The 18,470-nt window shown below is 39.7% G+C and overlaps 2 protein-coding genes across 4 annotated transcripts in view; one reads left to right on the top strand and one right to left on the bottom strand.

Annotated features, from left to right (window-relative positions):
• Positions 1-18,470, bottom strand: part of LOC105856253 (RNA polymerase III subunit K) — a 114,297-nt gene that overhangs the window by 49,891 nt on the left and 45,936 nt on the right. The window lies entirely within an intron of this gene.
• On the top strand, positions 3,732-4,809 carry LOC105866502 (glutaredoxin-3-like). Its single transcript, XM_075999091.1, is given in 1 exon segment — positions 3,732-4,809. A coding segment is annotated over 1 exon segment (864 nt). The 5' UTR covers positions 3,732-3,860; the 3' UTR covers positions 4,725-4,809.

Here is an 18,470-nt window from a genome sequence, read left to right as displayed (position 1 = left end):
CTACTCGGGAGGCTGAGGCAGCAGGATTGCTTGAGCCCAGGAGTTTGAGGTTGCTGTGAGCTAGGCTGACGCCACGGCACTCACTCTAGCCTGGGCAACAAGCGAGACTCTGTCTCAAAAAAAAAAAAAAAAAAAAAAAAAAAGAATGTCAACCTTGTTGTCCTTTGAAATAGGCAGACTTGTAAATATTCATAACTGTTGCCAACTAGTTCTATTCTCTTGTTAATACAAATCTTTCCTTCGGAAAGTATTGTTTAAAGCTATTGTATAAGAAACTCACAACTATAGAAAGTGAGGCCTTGTTCAATGAAAATAATTTACAAAAGAAATGTGTAATTCTAATTTGGTATTGTGAACTAAAATAAAATTTTAAGGGTTCCCCTCACTGGCTGACTAAATGGACCCCTCTTGGCCAAGGGGATAGATATCCCAAAACTATATAGCCTGCAAGGAGGAGGGAGGTCAGACATGTCTCATCATGCCCCCCCCACTTCTTGGAGACATCCTTTGTAACCCATTAACAGGCCTAAGAGTATGTAAGACACACCTGCAAGTCCTCAATTTACACAACAAATATATGTCCTGTGGCTTGTCTCTTATCTTAAAACATTCCAAGCCTTTAGACAAAGCTTCATGTCTTTAACCAATTACAAGTCAAAGAATCTTTAAACCCACCCATAACCTGTAAGCACCCCCCTTTTGAGATGACCCACCTTTTTGGGCCAAACCAATGTATGCCTCCCACGTATTGATTTATGACTTTACCTGTAATTCCTGTCTCCCTGAAATGTATAAAACCAAACTGTAACCCAGCCACAGCGAGTCCACTTGCTCAAGGTTTCTTGGGCGTGGCTATAGGTCATGGTCTTCAAATTTGGCTGAGAATAAGTGTCTTTAAAATTATTTTACAGAGTTTGGCTGCTTTTCCATTAACAGTATCTTACTTGGTAATCCATTAACTTGGTGTAGTAGACAGAAAAGCTCTCTCGAGATTCCAAATCCTAATCCCTGTGAATGTTATCCTACGTGGCAAATGGGACTTATTACCAAGTTTCATTTTAGCATTTCACAAATGCCTGGCTGTGGTGAAATCACCACTCTGTAGGCCCTTTTATTAAGTTCTGTTGGAATTTCCAAGGATAATTTCCTTTCATTGGTAAGTTCAAAAGCACTTATATTTATATATCCAGTACAGCTAATTAGAGCATGGGGCCTCTGAGATGCTTAAGTAAAATTGTTTCAGAAAAGAAATCCTACTTCATTTTATATAGAAAGATAGCAAATTCTGGAGGCATAAGGACTAAAAGGGAAAAATTAAATTATTCACAAATTACATAAACTAAAACCTTTTTATCACCTTTGTGATAATTGATTTAGCTATATAGTTATGATTCTTACATTTTAAGTATGTTTTATATAAAACTTATATAAAACACCAACAAAATGTATAAACAAACAATTGGACCCACAGAGAGAGGTCAGCAAGGTGAATGGATCTAAAAACAATACACCAGAATCAAGCATTCCCACACACCAGCCACAGTCAGTAACAAAATGTAATTTAAAAATATTTATGAGAGCAACAGGCACACAGAAATATGTCTAGCAAAATATGCATGACACATTACAGAAAAATTTATAAGACTTTTGTCAAAAACATTAAAAATACCTAGATAAAAGGAGAAATGAACCACCTTCATTTTTCTAAAGATGCCATTTCTGTCTCTAAAGTCATCTATAAATAAGATACAGTTCTAATCAAATCTCAATGTTTCTAACAGGCATTAAGATTTAACATAAACTAATCTTAAAATTCATATGGAAATAACATAATTTTGAGGAAAAGGAATAAGAAAGGGGACTTTCCCTACCAAATATTAAAATGCATTATAAAGCTATAGAAATATAAAAGACAAACAAACCAGTGGAACAAAATAGAAAGCCTAGAAGCAGACACATACTTATACTGGACCTTGGTATATAACTGAGATAGCATTATCAATCTTGTGAAGAATAGAACACTTAATAGTCTTGGAAAAACTGATTAGCCATTCAGAAAAACATTAAGTAAATTCTCTACATTGTGTCATGTACAAAAATAAATTCTGAGCAGATCACAGAACTAAATGTGAAAAAACTGTAAAAATTTCATAAGAGAATACATAAGAGTATCTTTATGACATCATGGTAGGAAAGAATTCCTTAAACAAGATGAAAAAACAAAAAAGGCACAACAGCATGAAGGAGAAGGATGGTAAATTTGATGACATCAAAATATAAGCCTCCTGTGCAGGAAAGGATTAACTCAAAAAGCCTGGGATGCTCAAACCCTGCAAATTCCCAGGAAAGTCCTATCTAAGGGACTGGCCCTTGCCCAGCTCTTGGGAGATGACCCTTAGATTATTCTGCCTGAGATTGTTTTAATATGCCTGAGGCCATGTGGTACCAGTAAGATCACACAGTTTATGCTTAAATTGTAAGTTGTGGTGAATGGCTGCTTTTGCTCTTGATAGGTGAGGGGGAGGCTATAGTCTGAATAGCTGAGGTCAGTCATGCAGGTACTGTTAGGCAGAGATGAGGGTATGCAGGTGGCAGGGCAGGTGGTTAAACCACACCTGATAGTGCTGCATGCTTAGGTGACTCTTTCCCAATAAAAAACCCTGGACACCAAGCTTCCCTGGTTGACAATACTTCGCATGTGCTGTCACACATCTTAAACTGTAACCATAACTATAACAGCTTTTGTAAGTCCTGTGAGTCCTTCTAGCAAATCATCAAGCCTGAGGGTGATCTGACAAAACAAACCTCCATATGAAAAAATACACAATAAACAGAGGGAAAAGGCAAGTCACTGACTAGAAGATATTACAAACTGTAATACCAACATAAATATCCAGAGTATATAATTATATAAACACAAGTCCTACAAAGGTCTATGAGAAAGACCCAACACTACAATAGGAAGAGGATACAACGTGGCAAATCGCAGAAGAGGAAAATAATCAAGGGCCAGACAATATACTGAAAAGATGTAAAATCCCCCGAGTTATCTGAGACGTTAAAAGTGGATACCATTTCGCACCCATAAGATTGACAAAAATTTAAAAGTCTAACAATACAAAGTGTTGAAGATATAGGGAGATAGAAATTTTCCTTTAATACTGGTGAGAATTACAGTGTCACAGCCACAACTTTTCAGTATCTAAACTGAAGATGTATATAACTTATTATCCAGTAATTCACCTTCTAGATATCTATTCTAGAGAAAATCTTGTACATATGTGCAAGGAAATTTGTACAAGGATGCTCACTTCAGCAAAGTAACATTGAAAAAACTGGTAACAAGCTAAATGTTCGTATTTGGTATATGACATATGAGAACAAAAATAAAATATTTTATAACCACAAAATGGTTATAAAAACATAGTGATGAGTAAGGAGTAAAATAATATGTACAGTATGACAGCATTTATATAAATTTTAAAAATGTAGAACACAATACTATATATATTTTAAGGGTATGCGTCCAAAAACATGACCCAAAAGGATGCATATCGATTTCAAAATAGTGGTTACTTTTACAGAGGAAAAAAGGGAAATGGGATGAGAGTGAGCTTAAGCTGTATTTGTAACATTTTTTTTTTCTTTTTAACAAGGGATCTAAAAAAAAGTGTGATAAAATATTAACTTTTTTTGTCTGGCGGCGGTGGCGGCAGCATGGCGGCGGGGCGGCCGAGGCGGCAGCGGCGGCAGTGGTCGAGGTCGGCTCGGCCGGGCAGTTTGAGGAGCTGCTGTGCCTCAAAGCCAAGTCCCTACTTGTGATCCATTTCTGGGCACCATGGTCTCCCCAGTGCACGCAGATGAACAACGTAATGGCGGAACTGGCTAAAGAACACCTTCAAGTTTCATTTGTGAAGTTGGAAGCTGAAGCTGTTCCTGAAGTATCTGAAAAATATGAAATTAGTTCTGTTCCTACCTTTCTGTTTTTCAAGAATTCTCAGAAAATCGACCGATTAGATGGTGCGCATGCCCCAGAGTTGACCAAAAAAGTTCAGCGACATGCATCTAGCAGCGCTTCCTTCCCACCCAGCGCTAATGAGCATCTTAAAGATCTCAACCTTCGCCTGAAGAAGTTAACTCATGCTGCCCCCTGCATGCTGTTCATGAAAGGAACTCCTCAAGAACCACGATGTGGTTTCAGCAGGCAGATGGTGGAGATTCTTCACACACATAATATTCAATTTAGCAGTTTTGACATCTTCTCAGATGAAGAGGTTTGACAGGGACTCAAAACCTATTCCAATTGGCCTACCTATCCTCAGTTGTATGTTTCTGGAGAGCTCATAGGAGAACTTGATATAATGAAGGAGCTAGAAGCATCCCAAGAACTAGAGACAGTTTGCCCCAAAGCTCCCAAATTAGAGGAAAGGCTCAAAGTGCTGACAAATAAAGCTTCTGTGATGCTCTTTATGAAAGGAAACAAACAGGAAGCAAAATGTGGATTCAGCAGACAAATTCTGGAAATACTAAATACTACTGGTGTTGAATACGAAACATTTGATATATTGGAGGACGAAGAAGTTCGGCAAGGATTAAAAACTTACTCAAATTGGCCGACGTACCCCCAGCTGTATGTGAAAGGGGAGCTTGTTGGAGGACTGGATATTGTTAAGGAATTGAAAGAAAATGGTGAATTGCTGCCTATACTGAGAGGAGAAAATTAAACTTGGTGCCCAACTATTGCAAGAAGTAATTATAGTGGGAGAAGTTCATGATTTAGTCCTCAGAAATGGACTAGGAATAGAAAAGTGCTTCCTTCTGACCAGGTTACACCTTCTGTTTTTCACAAGGTTGTGCTAAATAAATAAATGTATGTTACATTTTTTTCCCCACCAAAAATAGAATGCAATAAACATCTTCGAATTATTAACAATAAAAAAATATTAACTTTTATTCTGTCTTGACAGTGGGTCCCTCTTATTTTCTGATAGTTTTTTATAGGTTTGATATATTTGGTAATTAAAATTTTAGACACAGATGTATTAGTTTTAAGAAGCTATAATCACTTCCTGTCATTGCTGTAACAAATTTAGTGGCTTAAAACAATACAAACTTATTTTCTTACAGTTGTGGAGGTCAGAAATTCAAAATCAGTTTCACTGGGCCAAAATTAAGGCATCAATAGGGATCTTTACTTCTGGAGGCTTTAGGGGAGACTCCACTTCCTTGCAGTTTCTAGCTTTTAGGGGCCATGGGTTCGTGGCTTTATCCTCCATGTTCAAAGAAAGCAGTGTAGCATCTTTTCTTCTCTCTGATCTCTGCTTCCAACCTTGTATCTTCCTTTGCTGATTCTCAATCTCCTGCCTCCCTCTTATATGGCACTTTGTGATTACACTGGGTAATCCAAGATAATCTCCCCACCTCAACACCTATCTTTAATTTAATCACATCTGCAGTCTCTTTTCACCTTGTAAGGCCATATATTCACAACTTTCAGGGATTAAGATGTGGACATCTTTTGGGGCCCTTATCAAGCCTACAACAGTCCACCCTTTGGCCCCTAAAGATTCACATTGGTTCCGCATACAAAATACATTCATTTCACTCCCAAATCCAAAAAAGTCTCAATCCATTAAATCATCAATTCAAGTCCCAAATCTCATGTGAGTCTCATCAGATCAAAAGTCTCAAGTCTCATCATATAAATCATCTAAATTAGGTATGGATGAGGCTGTGGGTATAATCCATCCTGGGGAGAAATTCTTTTCTATCTGTGGAACTGTGAAACTAGAAAACAAATTATCTGCTTCTAAAATACAATGGTGGGACAGGTATAGGATAATAATAGTTAAAGGTATTCCCATTTAAAAAGGGAGAAAATGATAGAGAAAAAAAGAAGTCACTAGTCGCAAGCAATTTTAAAATCTAACCAGGCATATTCTATTAGGTTTGAAGCCCTGGAAATAGTTATCTGAGGCCCACAGGTCTACCCTCTGGACCAAGGCCCATTCTACCTTCAGAGTCAGTATTCTTTTATATGAAAAGTAGCATGTGTTTGCAGCTGAATATTTTTATCAGCCTATCTCCTGCCTGTAGAATTTTGGAAGTCTAAAAGCTTTCTTTCATTCCATCCTCTCTCTGACCCTTTCAGTCCAAGCTGGTAGTGTTTCTGCTGGTATAACCGTCTAAAAAAACCTTTTGGGTCGCCTGTGTATATCTTGGCAACTCACTTCATCAGAGAAGGGGCCTTCCATAGATCTTTCCTGGAAAATCCTATTTTTGTTCCTGGCTTTTGCAGAGATACCTGATTTATGAGACACATGCCTAATCTCTCCACAAAGCCCTCTGTGTGATTTAGTACTCTGACCTTTTGATCCTTTCAAAGCAGTAGCAAATGGTTTTCCAGCCACACCTTTGGCTTTCTCTCCAGAGTACATTTTCCTGACAGTGAATCTGCTAACTTTAACACCTCTCATAATCTGGATAGGCTGAGAATTCCCCAATCTAGTCCTAGTTCATTTTTGCTTAACAGTTCTTCCTTCTATTTTTCTCATTCTTGTCATATTTTACTAAGAGCATCAAAAAGAAACCTACCATATCTTTAACACGTTACTTGGAAATCTCAACTAAATATCCAAGCTTATTGCTTACAGTTTTTGCTTCCCACAAAACTGTAAGCCACATTCAGCTAAACTGTCTGCCACTATATAACAAGTATCTTCTTTTCTCCAGTTTTCAATGACATGTTCCTCATTTCCTTATAAGCTCTCACCAGCAATGCCTTAGTGTCCACATATTTGCCTTCACAGGCAGCTCCTTCAACATTCATATTTTTACCAAGATGATATAGATTTTCTTTAAGATGATACAGATTTTCTACCATGCTCCTCACTTCCTTCTGAGCCCTCACTGTCAGTCTTTAACATCTATATTTCTACTAATGGCATATTCAAAGCAATCTAGGCCTTTTCTATCATGCTTCTCAAAATTCTTCCATCCTCAACCATTACCCTATTCCAAAGCAAATTCCACATTTTTTTAAAAAAAGCCAGTCAAATTTAGCAGTGGAGGGGTTGAATACCAACTTTAGTGACACTAATGTTAATAAGTTCTGATAACCCACTTCCATCGGACCAGCCAACATTTTTAGGTACTCAAGTTATAGCAGCACTCTACTTCCAGGTACCAAAATCTATATTAAGTTTTTATTCCTGGTGTAACAAAGTACCATAAACTTTGTAGATAAAACAACAAGAATTTATTATCTTATTATTCTGGAGGTAAGAAGTCTAAAAACCCGTTTCCCTGATCTAAAATGAAGGTGTTAGCAAGGCTCATGTCTTATGGAGGCTCTAGGAGAGAAGCTATTTCCTTGTCTTTTCCATCTTCTAGAGGCTATTATGTTCCTTGGCTTATGGTCCCTTCTTTCATCTTCAAAGCCAGAACAGCATCTTCTCTCTTCTCTGACTTCTGTGTCAGTCTCACATCTCTCTATAACTCTGATTCTCTTGCCTCCATCTCATAAGGATCCTTGTATTACATTGGGCCCACCCTAATAACCCAGGACAATTTCCTCATCTCACAAGCCTTAATCACATCTGCAAGTCCCCTATAACATGTAAGTTGATATATTAAGTTCTGGGAATTAGAATGTGGATATCTTTAGGGGGGCATTATTCAGCCAACCACAGAAACAATTTGGGAACCTGGAAAGAGGCAGAGTCAGAAACTACATCCTGGCTCGTGACTAAGAGAGGAGCAGTGGTTAATGTATTCAACTGACAACAAACATTGGCAACAAAGCCTTCCAAGAAAATAAAACCCCTAAAAAAGATTTATAAAAACTCTTTATATGGCCAGAAGTTATTGCTTCAAGCTTGTTTAATAATGTGGCATCTAATATTGTTGGCACATTAAAAGAACTTCAAAACATACTCAAGATACAAAATCCTGTACAAAGAAAAAGAAGTGATATCTTTAAAGTGTCTACTGCTATATAAGCTTGTGATATTCTGACCCCATCTGGTAGGAATACCAATGACATTTTTGGGCCTTCAGTCAGTGCTTTTTCACCCTTGGCACACCTAACCAGAACCTGAGATTATATCATTTTATATAAAGAAGACATACAACTGGAATTTAAAGCCATAGCAAGTATGCTACACACAGGAGAAGAGTAAGGTGAGAAAGAAGATATGAGAAAGTAGAACAAACCAAACCACACAAACAATAAAGTCCCCAAATCACCATATTGAAAATAAAGCTTTTCTTTTTTTTTTTTTTTTTCTGTGACAGAGTCTCGCTTTGTTGCCCAGGCTAGAGTGAGTGCCGTGGCATCAGCCTAGCTCACAGCAACCTCAAACTCCTGGGCTCAAGCAATCCTGCTGCCTCAGCCTCCTGAGTAGCTGGGACTACAGGCATGCGCCACCACACCCGGCTAATTTTTTTTTCTATATCTATTAGTTGGCCAATTAATTTCTTTCTATTTATAGTAGAGACGGGGTCTCGCTCTTGTTCAGGCTGGTTTCGAACTCCTGACCTCGAGCAATCCGCCCGCCTCGGCCTCCCAGAGTGCTAGGATTACAGGCGTGAGCCATCGCGCCTGGCCTAAAGCTTTTATTACAACTAAAAAGTGACTCTCTCACCAATAGACTAGAAACTCTTCCATTAATGTATCACATACTATAATGTTAATCTAAATACTTTTCAAATATGTTATGAAACTAACAGAATCATAAGTTTTTGGTTTTTTTTTTGAGGCAGAGTCTCACTCTGCTGCCCCAGCTAGAGTACCGCGGCGTCTGCCTAGCTCACAGCAAACTCAAACTCCTGGGCTCAAGCAATCCTTCTTGAGGCATGTGCCACTATGCCCAGCTAATTTTCTATGTATTTTTAGTTGGCCAATTAATTTCTTTGTATTTTTTTTTAGTAGAGACGGGGTCTTGCTCTTGCTCAGGCTGGTTTCCAACTCCTGACCTTGAGCGATCCACCTGCCTCGGCCTCCCAGAGTGCTAGGATTACAGGCGTGAGCCACCGTGCCCAGCCAGAATCATAAGTTTTTATTTGCTCCCTGGACCACACTTTGAGAACCTTTGACTTGCAGGATTCCATTTGTTGAAATAAAAATTTGAAGGACAGATTTATATTAACCAAGAAGAGAACAGGTTGGTAACAGTTCTATATATCCATACAAATGTCCATGTAGCAAAAGAAAACAAGATAAAAATCCTTGTGTACATACTGATTTTTACATCAAATAAGATTCCTTAAAGCCAGGCACAGTGGCTCATGCCTGTAATCCTAGCACTTTGGGAGGCTGAGGTGGGAGGGTCACTTGTGCTCAGGAGAAGTACAAGATGAACGTGAACAAGAGCGAGACCTTATCTCTACTAAAAATTAAAAAAATTAACCAGGTGTCATGGTGTGCACCTATAGTCCCAGCTACTCAGGAGGCCGAAGCAGGAGGATCAATTGCACCCAGGAGTTTGAGGTTGCAGTGAGCTGTGATGAGGTCACTGTACTTCTAGCCCAGGCAACAGAGTAAGACTCTGTATCAAAAAAAAAAAAAAAAAAAAAAAAAAAAAAAAGGTTATTTGAATTAGTTTTATAAGACAAAATGGTATGTGTCCCTTTAGGCATGGGAACTTGCTTTGCCAATTATGAACACTTGAATTTTTAAGGCTAGGTTCTAGAATTTTATTAGGTAAGATTGTAGGAAAAAAGTAAGCTTGCAGAACACAGTTCTTTTTCTGGCAGAAATGGAGGAAGGTTGAATTTTATTTAATAATAGAGAAATAAGGAGCATATAGAATTTTTTATAAAACAGTTCTCTTTCAGAAACAACAAAAGAATAAGTATAGAACAGGAAGGGAAAGGTTTGTCATGGATCTAAAGCTGTTTATGCAGTCAACTGTTCAAAGGTTTCTGCCTGGATCAGGTTTCTGTACACAAAGGACACAGAAGACACCTCTTTCAGCAGATAAGGAATTATCCCCAAATGTGGACACACTAGTAACTTTACATAGGAGAGGAATAAAAAGAAAAATAAGGAAGGGCAGTGAGACTTGATAGGTTGAGATAATTTTAAGTACAGACACTATCAGTAAGATTTGACATAAATGTTGAAATACTAGTGAATCTAACTGGCATAAAATTAAGAAATGCTGCTATCCAAAGGAGCTCTGACAGAGGAATGGCCCTAAGAAACTTTCACATAAACAATCTTCGAAGTAAAAGAGATTTGATTTTTTAAATGATTCCAAAAAATCCACCTTTAGGTTCTTTTTTTTTTTGGATTTTAAATTGATTTCTACTTTCTTTTTTTTCTTTCTTTTTTTTTTATTTCGGCATATTATGGGGGTACAGATGTTAAGGTTTCAATAAATGCCCATTTCCCCCCCTCGGCCCCAAGTCGGAGTCTACATCATGACCATCCCCCAGATGGTACACATCTCACTCATTATGTATGTATATACCCGCCCCCCTCCCCCCTCCCACCTGTCCAATACCCTATTACTGTAGTACCTATGTGACCACTTAGGTGCTGTTCAGTTAATACCAATTTACTGGTGACATGTGGTGCTTGTTTTTCCATTCTTGGGAAACTTCACTTAATAGTATGAGTTCCAGCTCTAACCAGGAAAATATAAGATGTGCTATGTCACCATTGTTTCTTAGAGCTGAATAATACTCCATGGTATACATATACCACATTTTATTAATCCATTCTTGGATTGATGGATACTTGGACTGTTTCCACAGGCTTGCAATTATGAATTGTGCTGCTATAAACATTCGAGTGCAGGTATCTTTTTTGTAGAGTGTCACTGGATCTTTTGGGTAGATGCCCAGCAATGGGATTGATGGATCAAATGGTAGAATCAATTGTCCCGCTTTAAGATATCTCCATATTGCTTTCCACAGAGGTTGAACTAGTTTGCAGTCCCCCCAGCAGAGTAGCAGTGTTCTTCTCTCTCCGCAACCACGCCAGCATTTATTGTTTGGAGACTTTTTGATAAAGGCCGTTCTCACAGGGGTTAAGTGATATCTCATTGTGGTTTTGATTTGCATTTCCCTGATGATTAGGGATGTTGAGTATTTTTTCATATGTTTGGTGGCCATTCTTCTGTCTTCTTTAGAAAAGTTTCTGTTCAAGTCCTTTGCCCACTTTTTAATGGGGTTATTTGATTTTTTCTTCCTGATTTTCGTGAGTTCTAAGTATATTCTAGTTATCAGTCCCTTATCGGATGCATAGGATGCAAAAATTTTCTCCCATTCTGTAGGTTGTCTGTTTACTTTCATGACTATTTCTTTGGCTGTGCAGAAGCTTTGTAGTTTGATCATGTCTCATTTATTTATTTTTCTTGCTGCTGTGGTTGCCTGTGGGGACTTCTTCATAAACACTTTGCCCAGGCCGATGTCTAAGAGAGTGTTTCCAACTTTTTCTTCTAGAATTCTAATAGTTTCATACCTTAGGTTTAAGTCTGTTATCCAGCGTGAGTTGGTTTTTGTGAGCAATGAAAGGTGTGGGTCCTATTTTAGCCTTCTACAGGTGGCTATCCAGTTTTCCCAGCACCATTTATTGAAAAGGGATTCTTTTCCCCAGCGTATATTTTTGTCTGCTTTGTCAAAGATTAGATGGCTATATGAGGATGGTTTTATATCAGGATTCTCACATCGATTCCACTGATCAATGTTCCTATTTTTGTGCCAATACCATATCGATTTAATTACTACAGCTTTGTAGTATACTTTGATATCTGGCATATTAATGCCTCCCATTTTGTTTTTGTTGCCTAGAATTGCTCTTGATATTCGGGGTCTTCTTTGCTTCCATACGAAGCGTAAAATTATTTTTTCTATATCTGTGAAGAATGCTGATAGGATTTAAATAGGTATTGTACTGAATCTGTAGATCAGTTTGGGTAGTATAGACATTTTGATGATATTGAGTCTGCCGATCCACGAGCCTGGTATGGATTTCCATCTGTTTACATCCTCTGCTATTTCCTTCCTCAGTGTTTCATAGTTCTCCCTGTAGAGGTCTTTTACGTCCTTGTTTAAGTATATTCCTAGGTACTTTAATTTCTTTGTTGCTATTGTGAAGGGAATTGAGTCTTTGATTTGGTTCTCAATTAGATTGTTGTTGGTGTATATGAATGCCTCTGATTTCTGTGTATTGATTTTGTATCCTGAGAATTTACTAAATTCATTGATCAGTTCCAGGAGTTTCTTGGTTGAATCTTTGGGGTTTTCTAAATATAATATCGTATCATCAGCAAACAGTGAAAGTTTAGTCTCTTCTGCCCCTATTTGGACACCTTTAATTCAACTTCCTGTATAATTGCTGTAGCCAGGACTTCCAGCACTATGTTGAATGGAAGTGGAGATAGTGGGCAGCCTTGTCTGGTTCCAGTTCTAAGTGGGAATGCTTTCAGTTTTTCCCCATTCAGTATGATGTTGGCTATGGGTCTGTCATATATGGCTTGTATCATTTTTAGGTATGTCCCTTCTATGCCTATTTTCTTAAGTGTTCGTATCATGAAAGGGTGATGAATTTTGTCAAAAGCTTTTTCTGCATCTATTGAAAGAATCATGTGGTCTGTGTTTTTGCTTCTGTTTATGTGGTGAATTGCAATTATAGATTTATGTATGTTGAACCATCCCTGCATCCCTGGCATGAAGCCCACTTGGTCATGGTGGATTATTTTTTTGATAAGTGTCTGGATTCGGTTAGCTAAGATTCTGTTGAAAATTTTTGCATCTATATTCATTAGGGATATTGGTCTGTAGTTTTCTTTTTTTGTTGCATCCTTTCCTGGTTTGGATATCAGAGTAATATTCACTTCACAAAAGTTGTCGGGGAGGTTTCCGGTCTTCTCGATGTTGTGGAATAGTTTCTGCAAGATAGGTACTAGTTCTTCTTTGTAACTGTGGTAAAATTCAGGTGTAAAGCCATCTGGACCGGGACTTTTCTTTTTAGGGAGATTTTTAATTGCTGTTTCTATTTCAGCTGTTGAGATTGGTCTGTTCAGGGAATCTATTTCTTCCTGGTTGAGCCTAGGGAGGCTGTGTGTTTCTAGAAATTTGTCCATTTCCTCCACATTTTCCAGTTTGTGTGCATAAAGATTTTTGTAGTATTCATAAATTGTATCTTGTATCTCTTTGGGATCAGTTGTGATATCTCCCTTTTTATTCCTGATGGATCTTATTAGAGATTTCTCTTTTCTGCTTCTCATTAGCTTAGCCAATGGTGTGTCAATTTTGATTATTTTTTCAAAGAACCAACTTTTTGTTATATTAATCTCCTGAATAGCTTCCCTGTTTTCAATTTCATTTAGTTCTGATTTGATCTTGTTGATTTCACTTCTTCTGCTGGGTTTGGGGTTGGTCTGTTCTTTTTCCAGCTATTTGAGTCGTTTCATTAGATTGTCTATTTGTGATCTTCTTGTCTTTTGGTTATAGGCATTTATGGAGATAAACTTTCCTCTCAAAACTGCTTTAGCTGTGTCCCAGAGGAGTTGATAACTTGTCTCTCCATTGTCGTTTTCTTCATAGAGTTTTTTTTATTTCCGTCTTGATTTCTTCATTTACGAAGTAATCATTTAATAGGAGGTTGTTTAATTTCCACGTTTTTGTGTAGAAATGTGAGTTTCTGTTAGGGTTGTTTTCTACTTTTATTACACTGTGGTCTGAGAAGGTACATGGTATGATTTCTATTTTTTTAAATTTCTAGAGATTTACTTTGTGTCTTAGGATATGGTCAATCTTAGAGAATGTCCCGTGAGCTGATGAGAAGAACGTATATTCAGTGGATTTTGGGTAGAAGGTTCTGTAAATGTCAGTCAGACCCAATTGTTCTACAATTTGTTTAAGTCCCTTATTTCTTTATTAATTTTCTGTTTGGAGGATCTGTCTCGTGCCGTCAGTGGGGTGTTGAAATCTCCGGTGATTATGGAGTTGGTATTAATCCATTTGCTTAGCTCCAGTAAGGTTTGCTTTATGAATCTGGGTGCACCTAAGTTGGGTGCATATATATTTAAAATTGTTATCTCTTCTTGTTGAACTGTGCCCTTCACCATTATATAATGACCCTCTTTGTCTTTTACTACTTTTGTTGGTTTAAAAACTAAATTGGCTGAAATTAGAACTGTCACACCAGCCTTCTTTTTGGCTCCTATTTGCTTGGAATATTGATCTCCACCCTTTTATTTTTAGTCTATATGAATCCTTGCAGGTTAGATGTTTTTCGTGAAGACAGCATATACTTGGCCTGTATTTTCTTATCCATTCAGCCAGCCTATGTCTCTTGAGTAGAGAGTTTCAGCCATTCACATTTATTGAGAGAACTGACAGGTAAGGTAGATTACTGATCATTCTGTTGGGTTGGATGTTGTTACTATGATTTCTGTCTTGAGCCATTGTAATATCTGGCCTTTAATATCTTTGGATTTTGGTTGTTTTTATATTCGTGGGTTATTATTATGATGTTCCGTGCGTAATGCTGTTTTAAGTACTTCTTGTAGGGCTGGTCTTGTCTTGGTGAATTCTCTGAGCCTTTGCTTGTCTGAGAAGGTTTTTATTTCTCCTTCATATACGAAGCTTAGTTTTGCAGGGAATAATATTCTAGGCTGGGCATTGTTTTGTTTCAAAAGAATGAGAGTGGGGCCCCAGTCTCTCCTTGCTTGTAAAGTCTCATTAGAAAAGTCTGATGTTATTCGAATTGGCTTTCCCTTGTATGTTACTTGCTTGTTTTGTCTTACAGCTTTTTTTTTCCTTTTTTTTTTTTTATTTCGGCATATTATGGGGGTACAGATTTTAAGGTTTCAATAAATGCCCATTTCCCCCCTCCCCCCAAAAGTCTGAGTCTCCATCATGACCATCCCCCAGATAGTGTGCATCTCACTCATTATGTATGTATATACCCGCTCCCCTCCCCCCTTTCTTACAGCTTTTAGAAGGGCCTCTTTAGTTGATACTTTGGTCAGTCTGATGACTGCATTTCGTGACGTCTTCCTGTTTGCATTGACTCTCCCAGGAGTCCTCTGAGCTTCTTGAACTTGTATATCAAGATTTTGAGCAAGTCCTGGGAAATTTTCCTCTATTATATCTTCAAACAGCTTGTCCAACCCTTGAGTGTTGTCTTCTTCCCCTTCTGGTAACCCTATGACCCTCATATTAGGTTTCTTCACATAATCCCACAGCTCTTGTAGGCTTTGCTCTTTTCTCTTGTTTCTCTGCTGTATTTCTGTGACTGATTTGTTTAATTGGAGGGTGTTATCTTCAAGCTCTGAGATTCTTTCTTCTGTTTGATCTATCCTGTTCTTGAGACTTTCCACTGTATTTTGTAGTTCCATGAATTGATTCTTCATTTCCAGGACTTCGGTTACACTTTTCTTCATTGTGTCTATTTCTTTTTCCATATCCTGGAGACTTTTTGTGGTTTCTTTGTGTTGGTTATTGAGTTGTTGTTGCAGCTTGGTGATTGTTATTATGATCCACATACGAAATTCCTCTTCTGTCATATTGGTTGCCTGATTTTGGTTGGTGTCCGTTTCTAGGGGGCTGGTGCTCCTCTTTGGGCGTGTGTTTTCCGTTTGGTTCTTCATATTTCCTGAGTTATTTCGCTGATTTCTTCCCATGTCGATCAGTTGTTGTTTTTTTCCTTTAGGTTATTGTTTGGGTAGTCACACACCTTGTTTAGTTTCTGAGGCGTTAGGTGGTGTCTGTGCGTGAGATTGGACCACTCCCTGTATATTAAGTCAGTGGGTTCCGTGGAAAGGCTGTGCAAGATGCCGTCCCTGTCAGTAGGTGGCGTTTGCTTGGAGGAACAGGCTATGCTGTTGATTTTGTGTCCTGTTATCAACTCTTGTTCTGAGCGGAGCTGGGTTGGGTAAGCCTGCCCTCAGGCAGTTAGGAGGGGTCAAGGTTCTGTTCTCTGCTTCCAATAAAAGCTGTGAGGGTGGGGCTGGAATGGTCCAGCTCAGCCAGAAAGTCTGGGTGTGGGGGTAGGGCTGTCTGAGACCCACAGTCTGGAGCAGGCCTCGCTTCTTTCCACCCTCCCCAACTTTGCAGCTACTCCTGGGCCTCTGCCAGCAGGCCAGACCACAAGCCACCAGGCCTCCCTGGACTGTGATGCCGGCTGGGAGGTTCCCTGCACAGGAACGCCACCTGGGCTGTGCGCACGGCCTCCTCCTGGGAGAAGGTTTGCCCTCTAGGATGCTGATCCGCCCCTGGAGGCACACACACCTCAGTAGGCTGTTCATCATGTATAACCCTTCTGTGCCCCGGGCAATGCTAGCCCTCAGTGCAGCGGATCTGGTCTGCAGGTCCGACCTCTGGGTCCCAGAGTTCAAACTGTAACCCCACCAGGGAGAGGAGTTCCAGTCCCAATTCACCCACAGGGAGCCCAAGCTGGGTCTCTGTCTCTCAGCCTCTGAGTTGGCACCGTTCTCCTGGGAACACCGTGCCAGCAGCACCTGGCAGAGCTGGCATGTAGGGAGCTCACAGTCTGAGTTCCCCTTAGTCAGCTATAGGGTCCCAAAAGGGAAGTTCCCGTTCCCTGGAGGTGCCTCTGGCTGGTGGCTGTATTGTCTCTTTGGGCAGCCATGGGTAGGGTCAGCGGAGGGGAGGAGGAGGCAACATGGCGCCTTCCACGCGGCACGGGTCTGTGCACACGGAGGTGCCCGGAGGAAGTTGGGAACCTGGTGCCATGTCTGCTACAGGTTCACCGCTGGCTGGCGGCGGCGTCTCTGGGCTGGTGTCTGCAGGTCTCTCCACCCGCTGGGGAGCCCACCATCAGTCCCGAATGCAGGGGAGGGGAAACAGCAAATCCACCTACCCTTGCCGCTGGTCTCCGGGCTGCTCTGGTGGTCTCAGCCTCCAGTTCTCCTCCGCAGCCGCCTCCTGTGGAGTCTCCCTGGGTCTCAGGTACCCCTCCTTCCGGCCCTCGTCCACTGTATGCTCGTCTTCTTGCTTCTTTTTTCTAATTTCTGCTAGAATCTCTCTTTTCTGCAGAGACACTCTGTCGGTGTTTCTCATCCGCCATCTTGCTCCACTCCCCTCCACCTTTAGGTTCTTAAGTCACTTATCACTCTACGGAAACAGATTCACTCCAGTGTCCTTTTTAATACTATATGTCTTTTAAAATTTATACTTAGTATATTGTTATATAGACCTTTGTTGAAACATGCTAAACACTACTTCACAGTCAGAAAAACACATAAGCAATTTGAAAGTGATTTTACTTTGAAGTGATTTTTACAAGTGTTTGTAAGCCAGCTTTCCTTTGTCATCTTTACGCTTTATGGCAGAATTTTGTATCCTTACCACTGAGGTCAATTTAAGCCACTGAGAAACCTCACTCAAATGTTAAATAGAAATTCCTACTTTCACAAAGACATGATTTTTGGTTTAAACCCTTATTCTTCTCATCAGTCCTAAGTCCGCTTCAGCTTTTTTTTTTATTTCAGCATATTATGGGGGTACAAATTTTAAGGTTTGAAATAATGCCCTTTTCCCCTCTCCCCCCAGAAGTCTGAGTTTCGAGCGTGACCATCACCCAGACGGTGCATGTCTCACTCATTATGTATGTATATACCCGCCCCCCTCCCCCTCCCACCTGCCCAATACCCAATTACTGTAGTTCGTATGTCTCCACTTAGGTGCTGCTCAGTGTTAGAGGCAAGAACCCTCAAAGACCCTCAACTCCCCTATGACTCGTCCTACGCACGGACTTCGCCCTGGAAAATTCCAGCTATAGCTCCGAGAAGAATGCATTCCATGACGTGCTGACCACGGAATGCTCCAGGGAGTGCTGACTGCAATTGTTCCCGACCCCCTGCCAGGTTGGAGATGAGTAACCAGTCAAAAACAGGATACCGATAAGACGCTGATTGGAGCTGATTAACCCAGACCCAAGCCTCATCGTCGCCCCACTCTATTTTTTTGTTTCCACTTCCTTGTTTCTGTATGCTTATAAAACCTACTAAGAATCTAAGTAAAGCAGACTTTGACAACCATTTGCTTGGTCTCGTTTCTTTCTCTCGCCCATCTCTTTCAGGCACAGTCCCCCTCGCCCCCGCGAGTAACAGAAGGTCCCGCGGGCCGGGACAGCTCAGTTAATACCAGTTTGCTGGTGAGTATATGTGGTGCTTGTTTTTCCATTCTTGGGATTTCACCTATTGCTTCAGCTCTTTTATCACTAGAAAATTACGTTCATAAATCCCTTTGAAAAGACAGCTACTAATCTATTAAGAGATTTATAATTTATCCAAATATTTCCTGTTACCTGGGTTATTTAAATCATAGATAGGCCTTACATTATTCCTGTAATCTGTCAACAGGAAAGAGAAGAAATCTTTGTGATGGAATCACCACATTCTTGGTATAGACACCTAAAGATTCCAAACAGCATCTTTACATTTCTTTAAATATCAGCTTTGCAAAAGGCTATGGTCTTAGGTCTGTTT

Source organism: Microcebus murinus, chromosome X, assembly GCF_040939455.1.
Source record: "Microcebus murinus isolate Inina chromosome X, M.murinus_Inina_mat1.0, whole genome shotgun sequence".
NCBI classification, from domain to species: Eukaryota; Metazoa; Chordata; class Mammalia; order Primates; family Cheirogaleidae; genus Microcebus; species Microcebus murinus.
The sequence above is the reverse complement of the archived record's forward strand: the minus strand, read 5'-3'. Positions and strand labels throughout refer to the sequence as shown.